General features: G+C 42.7%; 1 protein-coding gene across 1 annotated transcript in view; it reads right to left on the reverse strand.

The window, feature by feature from the left end:
• The window catches only part of LOC147693574 (solute carrier organic anion transporter family member 2B1-like), a 457,504-nt gene that overhangs the window by 422,282 nt on the left and 10,212 nt on the right, over nucleotides 1-25,010 (reverse strand). Inside the window, exon 2 of the mRNA XM_086933236.1 lies at nucleotides 14,386-14,497. Coding sequence (XP_086789362.1) covers nucleotides 14,386-14,463 — 78 coding nt within the window. The 5' untranslated portion in view covers nucleotides 14,464-14,497. The remainder of the gene's footprint in view (nucleotides 1-14,385; nucleotides 14,498-25,010) is intronic.

Genomic DNA, 25,010 nt, shown 5'->3' on the forward strand with positions numbered 1-25,010 from the left:
TAATATAGAAGACACACAGACATACACAAACACACACAAACACACACACACACAAATAGGATCTATTTATTTAAGACCTATTGAGATGGAGACAAAACAGAAGAATATCTGGAAATGTCTGAATGATAATCTGTCAATGAAAAACTAAACTGAACCCATAATAAGAGTTTCTCTAGTAGGGCTTCAGTAGATTTATGCCGGAGCATAGAAATATTCCCATCTGACTGATGATACATTTCATAAATTTAAAGAGGATAATACAGTTGGGTATTGTCCTAATTGGTGTAGGATCACTTCCAAAATTGATAGAAATAACATTTGGTGATCTAATTCTGACAGCTGAAAAGTACTTTTTATCTGACCCATGCAACTGATAGTCTTTATGATTAACGTTTTTGTATGAGCCGCGATTTGTTTTGTATAAATCATTGTTCTTGGCTACCTTATGAGTATTATGTATAAAGGAATGGGAAAACAGTTACCAGATCCTTCAATTGAGCTGAAAATAGTTCTCTCCTTCAGGAGACACTTTGGGCCTCATTACGATGAGACTCGGAAATTCTAGGGCCCCCTTAACCTTGAGGACTCCAGTTGGGGCTGAGGGGTCCACCTATGGTGCACCCCTGTTCATCCCTGCACCAAGTGGCAGGCATCTTAAGGTGCCTGCCACACAGTGCAGGGATGAACAGATTCTCCCATTTCTCTATGAGAGTTTGTATTATGGCTGGTTTGCTGCTGCAATACAAGCACCCATAGAGAAATGGAAGTATGCACCCTCACCATGTGCAATCGCGTTGTAATGCTGCAGTCGGGACCGCCGACCGGAGTCCGGTCTGTCCCAATCCAGAACGGTGTTGGGCGGGAGTGCGCCAGCCCGACAGCATAATAAGGCCCTTTGTGTTAATAAGCTGATAAGGGCGGCAATATCATTCTCATGGACCTAAATGACTATATACATGAGATCGATAGACAGGTAAATGTTTCAGAATGCTATGATAAACTTTTGTCCAATCCAATGCCCCAGATAGAAGACAACATCAATTCAAAACTATGGGACTGGCATGAATCACATCTCTTGTCCGATCAGGAATATAAATTCTTACACGCCCATCATTCCAGGTCACCCTGTATCTATATCTTATCAAAGATTCACACGGGGGGACCTTTTCACCCGGTCGCCCTATCATCTCCGGGAAAGGTGGGCCAACAGAGCATATATTCCAATATGTAGACAATTTTCTTCAACCTATTGTGAAAAATTTACCTTTGTACTTAAGAGACCGCTCAGACCTCTTGTGCAAACTTGAAGATTTTAAATGGGACCAGGGTGATTTGCTTTTCGTCACCATGGATGTGGAAAGCCTTTATACCTGCATCCACATCCAGGATGGAATGAGGGCTTTGAAGTATTTTCTCTTTAAGCAAGGGGCACAACACTTGGAACATACCAATATGCTTCTAACTATGGCAGAGTTGATTCTAATGTACAATGCGCTCCTGCACAGTGGTGAGTGGTTCCTACAGCGTCCTGGAACTGCGATGGGCTCCAGATTCGCTCCATCTTATGCTAACCTCTTTATGGGGTTGTATGAGGTGGAGCATGTCTGGGGCACACAGGCACACACATGGAGCGACAATGTAATCTTTTACGCTAGATATATAGATGACATCATCCCCAGAAGCTTGTTTCCTTTCCAGTAAAAGAATTGGCTTGGTAGTTTGGTCTGCCCTGTTCCCATGATGCACTGGGCCAGGGACAGACTAATTTGCAGGTAGCCAGCTTCTGAGCTGGGATGGTGCAGTGAGCTAAAAAACGGTGATGGATCAGGCCCTGATCTGTTGACTGGGTAAGAGTGTTCTGCTTAATTCAGAGACTCTGTCCATCACCACCCCCTTTTCTGAATCGTTTTGTCCACCACAAGCGTGGAAGGGTATGCTCAGATGTGAGTCCCTTGCTCACTGCACCATCAGGATTCAAGCAAGCCTGGCCGAAGACGGATGTAATGCCAGAAACCGGTCCCCGGAAGCTTGTTTCCTTTCCAGTAAAAGAATTGGCTTGGTAGTTTGGTCTGCCCTTGAAGTATTTCGGGGTTCCCAAGGCCTACACGCTCCAGAGATTACCCACTTACACACAAGAACTGTTGGCACGGAAACTGTAAAATGCAAAGAACAAGTTTATTAAGACCCCATGGGGTGGTGGTACACTCAAACAGCACCCTTCGGTAATGCAAGAGGTATCACACCGAACACCGGTGTGACCCCGTTTATATACAATTTTGGGGCAATAAAAGATAGGCGGCACAAGTTAAAACACAGTTTTAGAGACATATATGGTCATGTTTTGGAACACTGCCAGCTCATTGGAGGGTTTCAAACCCGCTGGTCAGTTAGCGGCACATTCCTGAAGGTTTACGGGTCAGTGAGAACTGCGCATGTGTGGCTTGACCAGTACTAAAAATAGCCTGTTGCTGGGCAGATGAGAGTGGTCAGTGGAACGGACAAAGGACTAAAGGGCACGTCGACCACGAGGCCGCTCATGGTCTAAGATGGCCGCTGCAACATTCAAAATGGCGTTTATCGTATATAGCCAATTTAAGGAGGACGACGTGTAGATTCAGCTAACCGCTAATCCAAACAGGCCAATTACAACAGACGACCCTTTTAGCGTTTAGCTGAATCTACCTCATAATGAACATACTCTGGATGTTCGTCCTCCTCTTGACCTTCCACTACCTCGCCCACGCTGACTACGCTGTTCACGAAGTACCGGACAATCGTCGGCCCAATGCCCAAACTCCTTACAATAAGCACACTGATCCTCCGCAATGTCCGTACGACCATACGATGCGTTACCTCCACCTCGTCTACCTCTCTCATTCCCTCTACCCTGTGTTCCCCGAACCTGCGCCAACATCACCTTCGTTTTCAATTCCTTCGTCTTTTTCTCTACACTTTCTTTAGCCTCCACTTCCTGCCGCTCATAATACTGAGCCATAGTTAACAAGGACGCAGGGGTCGCTGTGGCCCAGGAACTCTCACTCGACTTCAATCGCTTTGCAATCTCTGGAAGGAGATTAGCCACATACTTATCTACAAACAAATGCCGACCCGTATCGTCAGTTAAAGATTGACCACTGTAATCATGAAATGCCTCCTCGAAGCGTGTAAAGAAATCTGAGACAGTTTCATCGAGTTTCTGCTTGCACGACGTTAACATGGTCCAATCTATCTTTTTAGCAGGAACAAGCGTTTTTAATTTATGCAAAATAGCTGCCGGAAGATCTAGAATTAGCTGACAAGGCTTACATGCTGGTTCTCTATCTAAATCTGCAGCATTTATCTCTTTCCAAGTCCCCCCCAAAATCGTTTCGTCATTAGTTTTACGAATTTGCCTCCACATATCAGGTGGTAAAATTAGCCCAAAAAACAAATCTATATCTACAAGAGTCATCACACAAGACGATATAGCCCCCTCCACCCCCTCATAGAATGCCGCTGGGTTCTTTCGGAGATCAGGTAAAGAGTTTTTCAGTGCCATGACATCTGCCCTATTCCATGGCGTATATACCCAATTGTACACAAAATATCCTTTTGCATCCTTCGACAACTTATCATCATCCGTACCTTCCCCTTTTGGTGGAACATACAAAGGCGCAGCTTCACGCATAGGCATAACATGCAACGCAGAGTTCTTATCTGAACCACGAAGAGAACACTCCTTAACCGCCTCATCATTTCCCGGCTCAGACTCCTTTTGCCTCCGTTTCCGTTCCTGTCGCAAATAGGTTGTCTCATCCCGCAGCGCGATCAAATGCTTGAACAGGTCATCAACATCTGTAAGATCAAAATCACCTTTAGCTAAATTCTCACGATACACCGACAAAACTTTAGGCTCTAACGTATCAGAAAGCTCACGATATGCACTTACAACTTCATCCGCTAGGCTGGACAAAAAATACATTAATTCAAGATCCGACCACCCTTTTTTCTCTGTTAACAACTGCTCCTGAGTAACACAATGCTTATTCACTTTACGAGCCCAACTACGCAAATGAGCGGACCTATCCGCAGTAAACCTGAGAGCAGATACACCCTTTTGGTTCGACTTATCCTGTCCATCATCCTCGGAATCCGCAGCCGGAGCCGTCGGCAGAACGTACGGAGGCAGTGACCGATCTAACAAAGAAAAAATCATCCATTTCATTATTAAGGACAGGATAGAGTGGTCGGCGAATAGGAAATTGACCAGTCATTTGCAATTTACGCTCCCGTTCCTCCCTTTCTTTCTTCTCCTGAGCCTCCTTCTCCTCCAGCTGTAAAGCCTTATCCCGAGCAGCCTTGCGCTGCTCTTTGTCCGCCAAGGCAACCTCACGCTTCATTTGTTCACGCGCCGCTTTCTCCCACATTCGCACACAATCAAACATGTTTTGTCTAGACCTGCGTTGAAACATACATTGCTCTACAAATTGGATTTTACTCAAATCGTACGACCCGTGTAGGGGCCATTGCAATTCGGGATCGGCCTTAGTGTATTTATGCCATAATTTACCGTACATAATAGGTGGAAGGCCGAACTTGATGTACATCTCCCTATTTGGTGTTCCCTCTGGGGGAGCCGGCTGTGATTCCGCTAACCTAATTGAGGTACCATCTCCTAAACAACACATTCCCCGGAGTGTGCTGAAAACAGGCATGTTCAAAAAGTATCACGAAAGCGTGACACCGGACCAAATGGCACTTACAGTTCTTCTCACGATTGTGCCGCTCAAAGGGAAAAAAACAAAGTTAGAGAAACATCTCTACATGCCTGCCTATGTGAAGTGCACTACACATATAAGTTCAAAGATCACAAATTCAAAATGTTAGCTAACTCAAATCAAAGTTCATAGAATTCGGCAAGCGTCCTCACCGATCACAAAGCACAGATTTTCAGTAAGCGTCCGAAGACTACCTTACCGAACACAATTCGTAGGACTTCAGTAAGCGTCTGAAGACTACCTTACCGAACACAAAGCTTACCAAATACTCAACTGTCCAGGTTCCAACTGCCAAGGTCTTGTAAGCCAAATCAGCCAAACAGCACTCTCTCAGTGATGCGGACACTTCGAAAACTCAGTCGGAGACCGGCGCCACCTGGAAGGTCAGATCGGAAGGAAAGGAAAAAACACCGTGACAGCCAAGACTCGGGTCACTCGTGGCAGCGCGCGCCCATGGCGGATTTCCAAGCCTTCGTCACGACCTCTCCTTCGGGCATCCGAGTCGCCGATGAGTCCCTACGTGGTCGCCAATTGAAGTATTTCGGGGTTCCCAAGGCCTACACGCTCCAGAGATTACCCACTTACACACAAGAACTGTTGGCACGGAAACTGTAAAATGCAAAGAACAAGTTTATTAAGACCCCATGGGGTGGTGGTACACTCAAACAGCACCCTTCGGTAATGCAAGAGGTATCACACCGAACACCGGTGTGACCCCGTTTATATACAATTTTGGGGCAATAAAAGATAGGCGGCACAAGTTAAAACACAGTTTTAGAGACATATATGGTCATGTTTTGGAACACTGCCAGCTCATTGGAGGGTTTCAAACCCGCTGGTCAGTTAGCGGCACATTCCTGAAGGTTTACGGGTCAGTGAGAACTGCGCATGTGTGGCTTGACCAGTACTAAAAATAGCCTGTTGCTGGGCAGATGAGAGTGGTCAGTGGAACGGACAAAGGACTAAAGGGCACGTCGACCACGAGGCCGCTCATGGTCTAAGATGGCCGCTGCAACATTCAAAATGGCGTTTATCGTATATAGCCAATTTAAGGAGGACGACGTGTAGATTCAGCTAACCGCTAATCCAAACAGGCCAATTACGACACCCTGTTCCCATGATGCACTGGGCCAGGGACAGACTAATTTGCATGTAGCCAGGTTCTGAGCTGGGATGGTGCAGTGAGCTAAAAAACGGTGATGGATAAGGCCCTGATCTGTTGACTGGGTAAGAGTGTTCTGCTTAATTCAGAGACTCTGTCCATCACCACCCCCTTTTCTGAATCATTTTGTCCACCACAAGCGTGGAAGGGTATTCTCAGATGTGAGTCCCTTGCACACTGCACCATCAGGATTCAAGCAAGCCGGGCCGAAGACGGCTGTAATGCCAGAAACCGGTCCCCGGAAGCTTGTTTCCTTTCCAGTAAAAGAATTGGCTTAGTAGTTTGGTCTGCCCTGTTCCCATGATGCACTGGGCCAGGAACAGACTAATTTGCATGTAGCAAGGTTCTGAGCTGGGATGGTGCAGTGAGCTAAAAAACGGTGATGGATCAGGCCCTGATCTGTTGACTGGGTAAGAGTGTTCTTCTTAATTCAGAGACTCTGCCCATCACCACCCCCTTTTCTGAATTGTTTTGTCCACCACAAGCGTGGAAGGGTATGCTCAGATGTGAGTCCCTTGCTCACTGCACCATCAGGATTCAAGCAAGCCGGGCCGAAGACAGCTGTAATGCCAGAAACCGGTCCCCGGAAGCTTGTTTCCTTTCCAGTAAAAGAATTGGCTTGGTAGTTTGGTCTGCCCTGTTCCCATGATACACTGGGCCAGGGACAGACTAATTTGCATGTAGCCAGGTTCTGAGCTGGGATGGTGCAGTGAGCTAAAAAACGGTGATGGATCAGGCTCAGATCTGTTGACTGGGTAAGAGTGTTATGCTTAATTCAGAGACTCTGTCCATCACCACCCCCTTCTCTGAATCGTTTTGTCCACCACAAGCGTGGAAGGGTATGCTCAGATGTGAGTCCCTTGCTCACTGCATCATCAGGATTCAAGCAAGCCGGCCGAAGACGGCAGTAATGCCAGAAACCGGTCCCCGGAAGCTTGTTTCCTTTCCAGTAAAAGAATTGGCTTGGTAGTTTGGTCTGCCCTGTTCCCATGATGCACTGGGCCAGGGACAGACTAATTTGCATGTAGCCAGGTTCTGAGCTGGGATGGTGCAGTGAGCTAAAAAACGGTGATGGATCAAGCCCTGATCTGTTGACTGGGTAAGAGTGTTCTACTTAATTCAGAGACTCTGTCCATCACCACCCCCTTTTCTGAATCGTTTTGTCCACCACAAGCGTGGAAGGGTATTCTCAGATGTGAGTCCCTTGCACACTGCACCATCAGAATTCAAGCAAGCCGGGCCGAAGACGGCTGTAATGCCAGAAACCGGTCCCCGGAAGCTTGTTTCCTTTCCAGTAAAAGAATTGGCTTAGTAGTTTGGTCTGCCCTGTTCCCATGATGCACTGTGCCAGGGACAGACTAATTTGCATGTAGCCAGGTTCTGAGCTGGGATGGTGCAGTGAGCTAAAAAACGTTGATGGATCAGGCCCTGATCTGTTGACTGGGTAAGAGTGTTCTGCTTAATTCAGAGACTCTGCCCATCACCACCCCCTTTTCTGAATTGTTTTGTCCACCACAAGCGTGGAAGGGTATGCTCAGATGTGAGTCCCTTGCTCACTGCACCATCAGGATTCAAGCAAGCCGGGCCGAAGACAGCTGTAATGCCAGAAACCGGTCCCCGGAAGCTTGTTTCCGTTCCAGTAAAAGAATTGGCTTGGTAGTTTGGTCTGCCCTGTTCCCATGATACACTGGGCCAGGGACAGACTAATTTGCATGTAGCCAGGTTCTGAGCTGGGATGGTGCAGTGAGCTAAAAAACGGTGATGGATCAGGCCCAGATCTGTTGACTGGGTAAGAGTGTTCTGCTTAATTCAGAGACTCTGTCCATCACCACCCCCTTCTCTGAATCGTTTTGTCCACCACAAGCGTGGAAGGGTATGCTCAGATGTGAGTCCCTTGCTCACTGCACCATCAGGATTCAAGCAAGCCGGGCCAAAGACGGCTGTAATGCCAGAAACCGGTCCCCGGAAGCTTGTTTCCTTTCCAGTAAAAGAATTGGCTTGGTAGTTTGGTCTGCCCTGTTCCCATGATGCACTGGGCCAGGGACAGACTAATTTGCATGTAGCCAGGTTCTGAGCTGGGATGGTGCAGTGAGCTAAAAAACGGTGATGGATCAGGCCCTGATCTGTTGACTGGGTAAGAGTGTTCTGCTTAATTCAGAGACTCTGTCCATCACCACCCCCTTTTCAGAATCATCTTCATATGGCATGGATCTGTGGAACAGCTTGAAAGCTATTTCTGTTATTTGAACAGAAATAGATTTAAAGTGAAACTCACTTTTCAATATTCATAGACAAACATTCAATATTTGGATCTGAGATTATTTATTAAGGATGCCACAATACAGAGTGATATATTCAGAAAAAAGACTGCATGCAACAGTTATCTGCATGCAACTAGTGCACATCCATATTCCACCATTGAAGCCATACCTTATGGCGAAATGGTCCATGCCAGACGTAATTGCAGCCTGGAAAAGGACTTCATTTCAAATCTCAGTAACATGAAGACAAATTTTGCGAAGAGGGGCTACAATCGAGCCTGTCTGGATAAGGCAGAAAGGAGAGCGTTATCTCTCAAAAAAATGAGACTTTAATGCCAAAAATTGGTAGGAAACATGGTGCCAATAAATCAGATTTTGAGACTCTCTTCATTACTAAACGTAATATGCTCAGTAACCATGTATAAATGTCCTGAGAAAGAACTGGCATCTCCTAGGACAAGAGGGGTCTCTGAATAGTGTAATAACTAAGAAACCCAAAGTAATCTACAGCAAGAGTAAGACCCTAAAGGACATAATAAGCCTGAGTTACATCAGGGATGTTGTGACTCAGTCACTAACATGGTTACCTGACAAACCAGTAGGTTTTCACATTTGTGGAAACTGAAGTGTCTTCAAATTTGTCTTGGATACATGCAGGACATTTGGGAACAATACAGATTCTAGGGAGTTCCAAGTCCACTATATAATGATGTATTTCAAACCGGTAGCATTCCCGAGTCATGGAGAGGTAGCATTTTACATCCTATTTTTAAGGCAGGCACAAGGTCCGACCCAGGGAACTACCGCCTTATTGCACTGATAGATGTCGAGGCCAAAATCTATGCTTCGAATCTTCTGAGGGACCTTGAAGATTGGGTGTGTACGAATAAGATTCTGCCGATCACGCAGACAGGCTTCAGGCCAGGAACCAGTACATCATGCAACCTGCTGGCGCTAAATCTCATGGTGGAAAAAAGTAGGGAAAACTCAGCGAAATTGTACACATGCTTTGTAGACCTCAAAGCAGCATTCGACACAGTCCCGAGGGAGGCACTATGGCGAAAGATGGCCAACTGGGGATTAACATCAAAGCTGCTGTTGGCCATTATAAACCTATATTCGAACACCTGGGTTAGAATAAAACTAGCCAACGGCGATAGAACGACAGGTAAAATCTTCACCCATGTTGGCCTCAAACAGGGCTGTGTATTGGCACCAACACTCTTTAATATTTTCACAGCAGACCTGGACAAGTGTATTGCGGAAACAGAAAGTGATCCACCAAAGCTAGCCAACCACAAAATCAGGAGCATACAGTACGCAGATGACATCTTACTTTGCAGTCAGACCCCGTTGGGTCTACAACGTTCCATCACAAAGCTCAACGATTACATCTGTGCACAAGGGCTCCAAATTAACTATAAAAAAACGAAGATTGTCTGTTTTGCCTCTCGGCCAGGGAGGAAATCCTTTAAATGGCACATTGCAGGCAACACATTAGAGCAGACCTCCACGTATAAATACTTGGGAGTTGTAGTCGATGCTAGGTGGTCGCTGAAAGATCATCAGTCTTACAGAAAGGCACAAGCTATCAAACTACGCTTCGCCCTAAATTTGCTAAAAAGAAAAATAAATTGTCCATCCAATTCGCACTTGTTGAAGATAATATCTGCAAAATTTCTCCCATCTCTTACGTATGGATCGGAGTTGTACAAGGGAAAAGATGCTAACTTTTTGAACACACAACAATCAGAATTGTTCAAATACATTTTTCAGATCCCGAGGTTCGTATCTCAATCCCAGATCCGATTGGAATTCGGTCTACTAAACCAGCACCAAATCAGACAAGCAGCCATATTAAAAACATGCTGGAAATTAAGAGCTGCTGAAGAGGACACCCTTATGGGCCTTTGCTGGACTGAGATAAACAACCAGAAAAAGACAAAAAATTCATGGAAAATGGTATGGGAGAACGCCGTCTCGAGCCTTAAAATGGAAAAGGCATGGAACACAAATCAATCATTTGTGGCGTTCAAAAAAGAGACTAACGCAGCAGCAAAGCAAATATCATGGACAGCAGACAAAGCTGCCATAGCAAACAAAAAACATGGATGGACTGTGTTGGCCACGTATGGGAAGCTGGAGCCACAACCATATTTAGTCAACCATATATCCCCAGCTGCCCAAAAAATAATTTTAAAATTACGGCTGGGAACCACCTTATTAAAAAATCATACACCTGCATGGAAGCAAACATGGCCGACTCCCGTTTGTAGACTATGTGGGGAAATGGAAGAATCCTTGATGCACATATTGTGTATTTGCCCATGTTTAACAAATTTGAGACGTTATTTTCTACTGCATGTTTTTCAACTTTTTCAAATTAGATCATGTCGCCCGGCCGTCATGCTGGCCCTGAACAGCTACCAACTGCAGACAGCTTGTAGGGCCGCTAGATTTTGCCAAAAGGCACTTCAGCTAATCATGAACACTGAGATAAAGGACTGCAAATGTCCGAATCCGACTGTGTGAAGTGCAAGCACAACTGCAAAAATATTATGTACACAGACATTTTAGAAAGTTTTTCTACTTCAATGTATCTTTAGTTGGTATACTTTAATTTTAAAGTACAAGTTGCTTCTTTTTATATGAACAATATTGTAAAGGTTTTAATTAACTATATACAATAAACTTACTTACTTACCTAAAGGACATAATAAGCCTGAGTTACATCAGGGATGTTGTGACTCAGTCACTAACATGGTTACCTGACAAACCAGTAGGTTTTCACATTTGTGGAAACTGAAGTGTCTTCAAATTTGTCTTGGATACATGCAGGACATTTGGGAACAATACAGATTCTAGGGAGTTCCAAGTAAACTGTTTCATCAATTGTAATACGACCTTTACAGTATACATGATTACGTGCTCCTGTCAAAAGAAATTTATTGGGAGCAGTACACATAGCCTCAAACTGCGGATACAGGAACACGCAAGAGCTATAAAGAACATGGACGTAAGATACCCTGTCTCCATGCATATACAAAGTGAACATCCTAATGACACGACGTTTAATTTTTTAGGCATTGATCAGGTCAGGTTGCCAGAGAGAGGAGGCAATAGGGAATTGCTTCTCAGGCAACGTGAAACATCTTGGATATGCCGTCTTAGAACTGTACAACATGGGTTGAATATTAATGATGCGATGCATCACTTCCTGTGAAATTTGATTTGAATGCACATCATTGATCCTGATTAGGCTTTTAATGTATGATATGATCCTGATTAGGCTTTTAATGTATGATAATATCCCAAAGTGTAGAAAACTAGAACCAGACTAATAAACTGAGGGAATATAGTAAAATGCTTACGATATGTGGTTATATAGTCACAAACTATTTGCCCTATGTAAAGTAAGGTACAATGCAATATAGGAGTTAAAAGTAACTGAGGAGGATAACTCATAGCCCAGTTATGCACACCATAGCATACATACCGTTATATAATGGACCAGTATTGTTGATCGATAAAATGAGGTAACATAGTGCGATGTTTTAGGATTTATGGTTATGTGGTCACAAACTCTTTGCCGTTTGTAGAGGGAGGCAATCTGTGCTATAGGAATAAAAAGTAATTGAGCATGGTAACTGAGATGATTAGTTAACTAACGTTATAAGATGCTTGCATTACTTTCTCGGGCTAACAGCCCAGTTATATGTATTATAGCACACATAATATTTTACAATGATTTAACAAACAATTTATGGACGTGTTGCGACATTTTTAATTATTTTTGGTGTTCGAATTTAAGACATGTCAAATACTGTCCAATAATTTATGAGTTAAACTTTATGCATCTAAATACATTTATTTGAAATATGAGTAAAAAAGACGATTTCATTATATTAAAATTGGACCTTCTAATATGGCCGCTCTGCACAAGACTCTTGTTGATTAACTTATGTAATACACGAAAAGCGAACACTGAAAAACTACAAATAGTAAGATGGCGTTGTCACCCCTTAGGTGTACTCAGATTGGGTGAAAATCGAGCCATGCGATGATTTACTTCCGGGTGGGTGCATTTAAAAATATGCGGCAACTGCGGTTCCGTTTTGTGATACAGAAACACTGCATGAATTGCTAGTGGTTACTATGACCCGCATCGGTGAGTTATCTTGGGTAGCATAATCTTAATGCTCATTTTGAAGAGATAGGGGGTTTATTAATTTAACTACTTAATTTGTGTTTGTATTATGAAACCACTATACAATAATCAAATTTTATATTTCCTTCGAATTTATAACTTCTTTAAGATAAGGGTATGATGGATAACTTAGTTTCTATGAAGTAAACTGTGCTGGTTGCAGGATTAGTGCACAAAAACAATATCCCAACTGGTATTATTTGTAGACAAATATAGAGGATATCTATACAGTATTATCCATGAAGGAGCAAAGAGACTCAGCTTGATTTTTCATATGTGCTCTAAGCATCATTTTCTATCACCATGTCGCGGAATATAGGGCACAAATAATTACAGTTTCTGTACAATTACAGTCTCCACTACCAATGTTTATAAACAATATTTGTAGTGATAAAACATAGGTGCCATAATCGAGGAGCCACAATGTACAAATTGTATTTTACAATTTTCATGTTTTACAGTTTTTGTCTGTCTTCTCAATTGTGCAGGTCATAATTGATTGTGTAATTTGTTTTGCTTTTTAACCATTACCTAGGAACTAGAAAATGTCTAGTAGTGCTATTAACTGTTTTTAACAATTGATGCATCATAAATGATTTATACTTTATATATTTGTGTTTGTAATAGAATTGATTGTAATTAATTGTGACTTTTTAGGCTATGCTTTAGCTTAATTCTGCTATACTCTCAAGGGAATCCTTTTCTTTGACTGGTTAAATGTAAACTAATCTGTAGAGTTACATTGATTATGATGATTATGGGTTTTCTGCTTTTCCCATTTAATTATTGTAATTAATTTGAGACTTTGTACAAATATGATCTTAGATCTCTGATCTCAGCTCTTAGGAGCATGGTAATACGAACTTTTCTTACAAAAATATTTCCATCTGTAGATTGTTGGAACATTGCATAAATAAAAACCCTGTCCATACTGATACTGGAAACACTGTGTTCTGTATGGGAATTTCACCTTAGGATAAGTATTGGAAGGTATGGGTTTTTAATTGTTTTTTTATATCAAATGTTTTTTGGGGATAAACGGATCAAGTTTTGAGTGTCACACATATTTTGTTTTTGTGAAGGGATGTTAATCAACATTATTAAATTTTGTTTTACACCCTAACTGATATGTTACAATATGTGATTGGACACTGAAAATGCTTTGCACAGTGAACTAATAATGCTTTTGGGCTACTGCTCTTGTGTATTTGGATATGTTTCTATCTATGTATATAATGGCTACTCAACCTTGTAAATGTATTTTAAACTTTGTGTATATATTGTTGTGATAAGGAGTAGGCTCCATCTCCCCTTTTTTTAAAACATATTTTTTTGTATGTCTTTTCATTAGCCCTGAAGAAGTCTCTCAAGAGACGAAACACGTTGGCTTTGATGCGGCTATGATGTATTAATCTGTGAAAGAAGAAAACTGTCTGTGAAAAATAAAGAACATTTGGATAAAGAAAAATATACTCTGGACTTGGATACCTGTTTTTCCCTATGTGCTGAATTACTTGAATTGTTTGATTAGAGATAATGAAGAACTTTTTGACATCATTGTAAGGAGTGCTGGAACCCTTTTTGTGTTCTAAGTTTGTTAGATTTTGTACCTAGATTGTGGGGAGTAGAGAGGGAAATACTCCTTGGATCCGGGCACCATCAGTTACTTTAAAAACCCTATTCAAGTGTTGAGTGCGGTTCTCATCAGCCTCTGCCCTCAGTTTTGCTATTTACTTTGTGTTAATAATGTTTACACCCAGTCTCTTGTGGGAATATTGGGTTACCCTATTGTGTTGTGCTTAATTTAGCGCTGACAGCTTGTCTACAATGGCCGTTCATTTAATCAATTGTTTATATAGCATTTTATGCCATGTGATGCAAATAGAATTTCCCAAGTAAGAAAGTCAAACCTCGCTTAAAAAACTATCATGCAACGTTTCGTTTTATCACCATTCTCCTGGCTTGTGACCCAAAACATGCCTTTCATAACTGTCTTACCTTTATACTAGAAAAGGGATTCTTGGAGCATGTTTTTCTTTCTTGGTCCCCACAGTATTTTGGCGTTGTAGCTTCCATGTTGCTGGCTTTATACTTTAATTAACTGGATAGTCTGAAAAAATAAAACATCATTAAACCAGAGAGTCCTACAAACATGCTTGGTTGTTTTTTTCAACACTGTTCAACAATAAAGCATTTGGAAATAAGCACTGGTTGCTTAGAAGGTACAAACTTTTATAACGCCTTAACCACAGCGGCAAATCCACCGCGGTGTGGGGCGTTCTATTGTGTGGGCGGGGCCGCGTCGGCCAACGGACGTGCTCAGCACTACGAAGGTATAGCTTGCGACGGCCGTTGGCCGACAGGCGCAAGGAAAGGGATAATTAAGCCCAGGATCACAATACCAGGTGCTTTCCAGTGGGGGCTGACAGGGTGGAGGCCTGTTTTGTTGTGGGGGATTGGGGCAATCCGGCCACATTTCTTGCCTGCAGCACTTGGTGCTTTAAAAAAAACATCAAAATGGTTTTAAAGAGATTTAAAACCATTTGTGTTTGCATTTTGATTTGTTCCTGTCTCCTGCATAGTCACTCCAAGCCGTGCTGACCTTCAGGGTTCTCGGAGGCAGACAGGGTTGAAGAGTCTTCTGTTGAGTGGCTCAGAGAGTTGTGTACATGTTTAATAAAGTCTCTTCAAATTGCAGTGTGTATATTTTTAATGAGGTCTTTGCGACACTTTCAAATTATAACATCGGATTGATAGCAATGTTAGAAGTGATAGATTCTAATCATGAACTTAAGAAATATTTATGCTTCTATCAAGGCTGCTCTGACTATGAAGCTACCAGTGAACCAAGAGGAAAGTCCCCTGTATTTTGCCCCTATAAATGGCCTAGTTTATTAAGATGGACATAGCAACAATATAGAATTTTTTTATATGTGCACATCCCAAAACGATGTAGTTCAAGGTGTTTTTGTGTAATGAGAGGCAAAGAAGACACTGTGAAGTAATTGCCGAGGATCACCCAATGTTGTCAAGTGCAACCCAGGATTGATGTAATGTTTCCTGGTTTCATGTTGTGCAATTCAAACAATTCCTGGGTATCTCATACTCTCCTATTTTAGATCAAAGCTTAATGTTTTGTGTTTAATAATTTGAGGTGTTAAATCAGTGCACTGCGCTAAATACATCCAAGCTCTGAATGTGTTATAAGGGTCAGTGGTATTTGTGTTTGGGTAGGGTGACATAATGCAGAAGATAAAATGAAAACCACAGCACCCACCCTTGTTCACTGGATTGAGACCATTTGCTCCACAAAGACACAAGTTGATATTCATTGTCATCCATTCCTGAATTGACCACCAGGTCCAATATCTGCTTTTCTTGGTAGTATTGGTCATCTGTTTGAGAATAAGGTCAATTTTGCTTATTTCACTGTTATTAGATGTTTATATTTCCATTTGGAAAACCTGAAGTTTAGAGACTCAGCTAGCTTGATTGACCTTACATTAAGACTTGAATTACATCAGTGGTTACTGTCTCTTCTTCTTCTGCAGGTCACACGCTCGATGGCATCTTTTCTGACAATAACACTCTTGTCTTCTCTGAGACATCGCCCTTACCTGGTCTGATTATGCAGCTGTATTGTTTCATCTTAATTCCATAGCCACGCTGTCTGAGAAAGCTATTCCCAGCTCTGTTAAGACTTGTCGACCTTTTTACAAAATAGAGGCTGAACAGTTTGATCACAAACTGTTATCCTGTTTTCCTAAGGCCTCTATAATACTAGAAAAGGATATCTCAGAATACAATTCCTGGCTGAATTTAGCCATATTTATATTAGCCCCATGTAGCTCATCTCTTACAAAGAGGCTAACCCCCTCTCAATCTTGGTTTTTACAGAATCTCAGATACTTAAAGCAGCTCTGCAGACTTCAAGAGCATAGTTGGGGACTCAACTACAATCCCACAGAAAAAACTGTAAATCTCAGTATATAAGGCCCAGATTATTGAGGAGAAATCAGATTACTTTTCACAAAAAATAATCTCAACTAAGGACTCTAATAAAGAATTTTTTTGCCATGATTAAAAAACTTGCCAATTTTAGCAATCAGGATACAACAAACAGCAGTCAGACCCTTTCCGATAATATGGCATCTGCCTTCCAGGAGAAGGTGTTGGATATATTACATTCTTCAGTGGCATGGGCCCAGCCTAAGCATCATTGCAGATGGCAGAAGCTCCAGCTTCTGGTAATATTTCTTCTCAGATTCCCACAACATTACCATCAGCTTGTAGCTCACATCCCTTTCTTTCTTTTCCCTTTTGATGGTGAACCAAGCTCACGATTTAATCCTAACACCCGTTCGGACTCTCCATTGGACCCTTGTCCACCGGTGAGCCTCCAGTTGGTCCCCGCCACCATAGCTGACTATCTTACCACGATTTTTAATGAAATGTTTCAGCAAGAATACTTTCCAACAAGTTTGAAGGTTGCTTATATTTAACCTTTGTTAAAAAATGTGCACATTAATCCATTGGTCACAAGTAATTATCGTCCCATCTCGCGTCTTGTTTTCCCATCGAAGATTATGAAAGAGGCTATTAACAGAGAATTGACTTACTTCTCGGAATCCAGTAAACTGTTGGATCATTCTCAATTTGGTATTCATGGCAAGCATAGCACTGAGTCTGTTCTGATTACTACTTTGGAGAAATTGAGAGCAACTTTGGACAACAGTTTGATTGACCGGGTCAAGTCCTTGGCATAAGTTGTACTGCCTTGGCATTGCTCACATTCTTTCTTTCAGAGAGAGAACAATTTGTTACAACTGACAGCTTTCATTTTATCTCGTTCTCTGTTCCCTGCGGGGTATACCAGGGTTTGTCTTTGAGCTCTACCCTTTTTAACTTATATGTTACTCCTTTAGCTACCTTACTAAATAAAGTTGGTTTTTTGGTTGTCTGCTATGCAGATAATACCCAAATTAAGCTGTATTCAACATGTTAATATTTGGATGCAAAAAAATTACCTAAAACTAAATTCTGACAAAACTGAGGTTTCGTTGTTAAGCAATGAAGTTACCTTTTGGTATCCAAATTGGTGGACGTCTGAGCTAGGCAATGTTCTTTTCCCAACTTCAAAAGTGAAAAATGTGGGACTTGTCTTTGACAACCGTCTCTCATTTGACTGGGAGGTGAATGCAGTTAGACTCTCTGCTTTTTCTTACTTTTTTGAGAAAGATCTTTCCTTTTATTCCGATAGAACTGAGAAAACTAGTTGTAACCTTTCTTGTCCTCTCTAAAATTGATGTTGGCAATTCCTTGTATGTTAATCTTCAGGAACGTGTCCTGAATAAGCTGCAGATCCTGCAGAAAGAATACTGCTGCCCAGCGGCAGCCCGTACAGGTAAGAGCGGTGGCGCCGGGTGAGGAGGGATTTCGACGGACGATGACCAGGGCAAATTAATGATTTATTTAATTTTCCCTGGTCATTGTTCGTCGAAATCCCCCCTCATCCGGCCCAGCGCCCCACTGATCTTACCTGTATGGCTCACGGCTGCTGCTTGGAATACCAAGTATCGGTCTGCGTCTAAGGCATTGGCCCATTTTCACTTGCTGCCACTTCACAAGTGTATTAACCCCATTGGCTTTGTGTATTGCTTACCAGGCTGTGCATGATGTAGGACCAAACTATTTAAAAAAGAAATTCTTTAGGAGTGTTCCTCCTATGCCATTTTGTTCCTCATTACCTTTCAATCTGATGGACCCCAAAGTCAAAAGAGCCTATTCAAGCGGTCAAGGCTTTATTTATGGGACAACCAGACATTGGAATGCATTGCCACTCCACTTAAAAACATGTCCCTCCTTGCCATCCTTCAGAAAGAACCTTAACACCCGTCTGTTTAATTTGTAGACTTTTACATAGGCTGCTATCTTCTTCTCAGTCATCCTTCTGTTGCTAGGCCAGCACCAAGACACCTATGGGCAATAGAGCGCTTTATAAAATTTATTTTCATTTCATTTCGCGCACCTCCTCCTCACCATCTAACTAGTCATTATTAGAACATTGGAATGTTGGGAGCTCCATTGCAGACAATGGAGTACCCCCTGCTTCTACGGGCCGGTAAAGGCCCGCAGAGCAACATTCCAATGTTCTTCAAAGGCTTCTCGAAGCTCGAGGGGATTTATATCCCCTCGGGCTTCGAGAACCCTTTGTTTAATTTGTTAGAACATTCTGCCCTCTAGTGGCAGAATGTTCTAATAGCCTTATAGCCCTTCGTAGCAGGGCTATAAGGCTATCGTTAAAGGCCCGAGCCTTCGGCTCAGGCCTTTAACGATTCAGCGGGCCTTTAATAACCGGTATAGCCCGCTACGGCGGGCTATAAGTCTATAATAAAGCCATGCAGTCAGGTCTTCACATTTCATCTACCCCTTCAATTACAGGACAAGGTTCTCTAATGAAAAATGTGTTATAAAATACACTGAGTTTTGCACTTTTATCAAACATTACTGGGGGAGACCTCCCCTGCTCCCAAATCCCCCTTTCAGTGCGTAAGCTCACACACTGTGCTCTCATGCTAAATAAAGTATGTGGACTGGATTGACAACATTTGCCAGGACTGCTTTTGATTCCGAGTCCAGTAAAGAAGCGGTCAAAGTTCAATGCAAGTTTTTGTGACTTACTGATGAACAACTGAGTAGTGTTCTAAAGGGTGAGGTTGCTTGGAGCAGGCCTAGCAACACTGTTACATAACAAAACATAAGATGAAGGACTGTCATTCATGAAAACGGAGAGTGTTTGTGAGGGTCATATTGTTGCATTGCAGCCTGGCTATAAGGATTAGGAAGTTAGGGGGGAGTTTATTCAGCCACCACTTTGTCTTCCCTGTTCAGTGAATGTTGGTGACCACAAATATTTCAAGTTTTGGGGTAAAATACAAAAAGATGATTGACATCTTGTATGTGTGGAGTCATCTATATTTTACCCAGCCCTCAAGGAGGCGCAAAGTGTGGCCAGTATCCCCCACCCAGAGTCCTTGGTTGTTGTGCTGGTACTTTTTTGTGCTTGGAAAAATGTTATGACGATTGGGGGTGCCTGAACTGTGTAGTTTGCATTAATGAGGTCCACAGTGAGAAGTGCAACTGGCTAAATTCCCACTCAATCTTAATGGAAATGTGTTGAACTCCTTGATATGTTTTGACTCTATTTTAGAAGTTGTACATTTAAACAAATACACTTTGAAAAGATTAGGTGGTGTCTGTGATTTCACGTGCTGTTTCATTCAGTTTCTCACCTTTCATCGATGTGCTACACTGTGATGTCTAAGTTCCAGGTATACAAAAAAAATGCAAATAGCTATACATATTGTAAAATCATGCTACTGGTCACTTTAGGCACATCAACTTTTTAACTGAATTCCAAAGAAAAGGTCAGATGTTTCTACAATGAAAGAACATGTTGTTTTTCATTTTTGCTCCGTGTAATGCCATTATGAGATTCTGCATTAGAATAAATGGGGAAAGGGTTCCACCAAATTAGTGATACAGTATCTTATTAGAAAAATGTAGGGGCATATTAGCAAGAACCACTTTAAAATTATTGCTGTTTTAGCGGCAGGAAACTGCAGCTAAAGCGGCGATAATGGGCTTGCTAATATACGTTATAGAATTCCAATAGAAGCCCATGTTAGATATGCAGGACATCTAACCAGGGCTTCTATTGGAATTCTACAACGCATATTAGCAAGCCTATTATCACAGTTTTAACAGCAGTTTCCTGCTGCTAAAACGTCGATAATTTCAATGAGATTCTTGCTAATATGCCCCGTATAGCTTCATGGAGACGTCCTGGGCCTAACCACTGGTACCTATGGTACAAATTAGCATGCTTTTCTAACAGTGAAACAGGGGTTCATATTTTTGATTAATTTCTTAACTTAAATACTAATGTTAGGTTATTGCTCCTGAAAGACTTAACAAACCAATTAAGTATATAATAAAAGGGAACATAATTAAAAGAAAAAAATTCTATAAAAATGATTAAGGGAACCAAAGGCATTAATATTTTAACTTTGTAACCCCAAAATCCCCAAGAAAATTCAAAGCATCAATCGTTGTACTTCACCAAGATCTAGATGGCGTTTCAATCCTACTGTGATGCTGCTGGTGACAGGCAAGTTTAGTGGGGCATACAGGTCAATAGTTTTACCTTGTCAGTCTAATTTATGCACATCCAAATCCCTCAGTAGGGCAAGGCATACTTGGTGAGGTTTTCACAAAGTCAGGTATAAGATATTCGAGCCTGCCAACTATGGAGTAAAAAGAACTTTTGTACATTGCCAAACTAATCTATGTATTAGGCATGTCTCAATTTTGTACATGTTTACCAACACCACTTACATGCCATTTAGTTATTGTCAAAATCTGTTTACTGACAGCAGCCCAGAGCTGCAAAGAGAGGACTGAAGGCACACATTTACAATTACTAATAGGGCAGTGTAATTCCACACTGCCTCTCATATGCAACATTTAAAATGACACTTATGACACTGATACACTTCCGGTACAAAAGGGGGAAGTGATGGACGGAGCATCTAAATCAATCAAACACTCACACCCAGTCAAAAGATCTGGGTTTAATCCATCACCGTTCTTTTGACCCTGTGCCTCATGGGAACAGTCCAGCCCGAACTGCCAAGCCATGTCTTCCCTGGACCGGAAACAAGCTTCTGAGGACCGGTTTCTGGCATTCCAGCCGTCTTCAGCCCGGCTTGCTTGAATCCAGTGGCAAAGTGAGCAAGGGACTCACGTCTGAGCATACCCTGCCACACTTATGGCGGCCAAAAGCGGTACAAAAGGGGGTGGTGATGGACAGAGCATCTGAATCAATCAAACACTCACACCCAGTCAAAAGATCTGGGTTTAATCCATCACCGTTCTTTAGCCCACTCTGCCACCCCAGTTCAGACATGGCTATATGCAAATCAGTCTGACCCTGTGACTCATGGGAACAGTCCAGTCCCGAACTGCCAAGCCATGTCTTCCCTGGACCGGAAACAAGCTTCCGAGGACCGGTTTCTGGCATTCCAGCCGTCTTCAGCCCGGCTTGCTTGAATCCAGTGGCAAAGTGAGCAAGGGACTCACGTCTGAGCATACCCTGCCACACTTATGGCGGCCAAAAGCGGTACAAAAGGGGGGGTGATGGACGGAGCATCTGAATCAATCAAACACTCACACCCAGTCAAAAGATCTGGGTTTAATCCATCACCGTTCTTTAGCCTACTCTGCCACCCCAGTTTAGACATGGCTATATGCAAATCAGTCTGACCCTGTGCCTCATGGGAACAGTCCAGCCCGAACTGCCAAGCCATGTCTTCCCTGGACCGGAAACAAGCTTCCGAGGACCCGTTTCTGGCATTCCAGCCGTCTTCAGCCCGGCTTCCTTGAATCCAGTGGTAAAGTGAGCAAGGGACTCACGTCTGAGCATACCCTGCCACACCTATGGCAGCCAAAAGCGGTACAAAAGGGGGCGGTGATGGACGGAGCATCTGAACCAATCAAACACTCACACCCAGTCAAAAGATCTGGGTTTAATCCATCACCGTTCTTTAGCCCATTCTGCCACCCCAGTTCAGACATGGCTACATGCAAATCAGTCTGACCCTGTGCCTCATTGGAACAGTCCAGCCCGAACTGCCAAGCCATGTCTTCCCTGGACCGGAAACAAGCTTCCGAGGACCTGTTTCTGGCATTCCAGCCGTCTTCACCCCGGCTTGCTTGAATCCAGTGGCAAAGTGAGCAAGGGACTCACGTCTGAGCATACCCTGCCACACTTATGGCGGCCAAAAGCGGTACAAAAGGGGGGGTGATGGACGGAGCATCTGAATCAATCAAACACTCACACCCAGTCAAAAGATCTGGGTTTAATCCATCACCGTTCTTTAGCCTACTCTGCCACCCCAGTTCAGACATGGCTATATGCAAATCAGTCTGACCCTGTGCCTCATGGGAACAGTCCAGCCCGAACTGCCAAGCCATGTCTTCCCTGGATCGGAAACAAGCTTCCGAGGACCGGTTTCTGGCATTCCAGCCGTCTTCAGCCCGGCTTGCTTGAATCCAGTGGCAAAGTGAGCAAGGGACTCACGTCTGAGCATACCCTGCCACACCTATGGCGGCCAAAAGCGGTACAAAAGGGGGTGGTGATGGACGGAGCATCTGAATCAATCAAACACTCACACCCAAGCATAGAACAAAACTCTTAACATAAAAGTCATGAAAAGCAGTATATCTATGTCAACTAGTCAGTTCATAACAGTACATCAGCTCCGGAAATAAAAGAGGAAAACCAAAATCATAAATGTATCATGGTATCCTTCAGTGCAAACAATGCTGAGGAGTTGATGTCTTAGGTCAAGAGCTTTGTTCTATGCTTTATCCCCATGACATTTTCTGTCTGATTAACTTCAATACAACTAATTTTGAATATAATCTTTCTTTGCTGTGCGTTTCTTCTCATGACTGTATTGGTTTACCTTTTTTATAAAATGGTGATTAATATCAAAGTAATCCTGTGGATACATTAGGTTCAATTCACTAAAGAACCTAGAAGTAATAACCATCTAAGTGAAGACAATTGACTTTCAAACAAAATCCCTTGTAGTCATTTCTTACTTCAATTATTCATTGCCCAAGCCTACAAGGGTATATTGGGTCCTCCTACTTTTTTGATCCAAAATAGAGGTCAGCATATGATTATGAGCTTAATTATCAAAAGAAAATTAGCTCCGCCATGCATGAAAAACCTTGGGAAGCAGACACAGGGAAGAGAAGTTCTCCAAATGTTCCCTGTCTTTCTGCAGTTTAGCACAAACCATTGATGTGGAGCCTGGAGCATCTTGAGGGGTGGCATCAGGGCAACACAGTACATATTCCCTTTGGCACCATCAGGCCCCATACATAACCAAGTAGAGGAGCGCACATGGGTAGGTTCCTTCAAGATCAACTTGCTGTACTGACAATATGTGCTCCCAGTACACCCTGTTAGCAGATCGTTAGGCTCCCTCCAGAGTGGGTGCAGGGTGGGACTGGAGGATTCCTATCAACATCTGTGGTTCATCCTGAATTGTGTACTGCTAGAAGGCACATGCTAAATATGCGCCACATACCAGAGCACTGCACTCCTACTCTGCTCCAACATCTTCCTTGATGCAAAAGCAAGCCTATGTATGGTGACCGGTCAGCAAGTGGCATTTGGTCACAAACACACATCTTCAACCAGTGGTACAGGATTGAAACTGCTCACTTCATTCAGATGTCAACATAATGTTGTTTTCCATTTTGATTACCCCCCCCTAAAACAAGCTTGAATTTTCATTTTTTTTCCTAGAAGTGATAGATTTTGGTTGATTAATATATTGATTAATAAATATCATTACAGAAATTCAGGATACTCCAGAGTATACTCAGGGAAACCTACAACAGCAGATTTCCAGCAGTACTCTTCCTCCACATAGTCAAGTTAATTGTCTACGAGGCAGGTTATCCACCTACAACAGGCACAAATATCCATTTGCACGTTTAGATTTTCTTTATTTGTCTATTGTTTTCTCCAGTGTTTTCTTTCTGTCAAGAAATGTGAGTCCCACGCCCTCATGAAATATATGAATGTGTGTTTTGTTCATTTAACACTCCTACTCTGCAAAAACTGTTTATTCACAACTTTTTTCGCAATAATTTTATTTTAAGCATTTTTCATCAGCAGTTTTTTATTACAAGTTTTATAATGCGCTGATTAGAACCAGTGGATAACAGAGCACTTTACACTAGCACAATGAAGCCGAAGCAGGGTCCAAGGACTATAGATTCCTATGTTTGTCCATTCCTGCGTGATCTAGGAGAGGAATTTCTGCACCACACATCCCAAGATAAAACAAGCATTTACAATGCAACGGTTTTGCCTTTGTAGAAGTTAGAGCTATTGGCATTGTAAATGACAACATTTTTATTTATGTGTTCGTTTTGAAAACAGATAAATAAATGGCATTGTCATTTATAATGGCAATAGCCTAATCTCTCGCAAATGCCACCCACACACACCCACAGAGAGCCCCCCCCCACACAGAGCCCCTCCACACGGAGCCTCCCCACACACACACAGGCCCCCCCACACACACACCCACACAGAGCCCCCCCCCACACACACTCAGACAGAGCCCCACTTGGGTCGTGGTTCTTATACCACTTTTTTAGTATATGGTTTGGTCCGCCTCTGAGGCCCAGTGTTTCTTAGTGCTATTTACTGGCCATACCTGTACCATGCGGTTTGCATCTAGTGCTTCGATAGCAGTTCATAGCTTCAATGTGCGGCACTCGTTCGGCAATCAACACTACACAGCCATGGTACTTCTGATTAAGTAAAGTGTGAATTGTCCAATGTATAATACGTGCTCACTTTAGCCTCAAGTTTACATCTCATTGTGCAGTTCTCGTGCATTCGCTAAGGGTTTTACCAATGCGATATTCAAAAGCGGTCTGTCACCACCAGTGCTCTTAACAACAATCGAGGAGTATTTGGGCTGGCGCTGCTCATAGGCGCTCCTCGTTAATACTGCCAACTCTTACTTGGG

Source organism: Lissotriton vulgaris, chromosome 8, assembly GCF_964263255.1.
Source record: "Lissotriton vulgaris chromosome 8, aLisVul1.2, whole genome shotgun sequence".
Lineage (NCBI taxonomy): Eukaryota > Metazoa > Chordata > Amphibia > Caudata > Salamandridae > Lissotriton > Lissotriton vulgaris.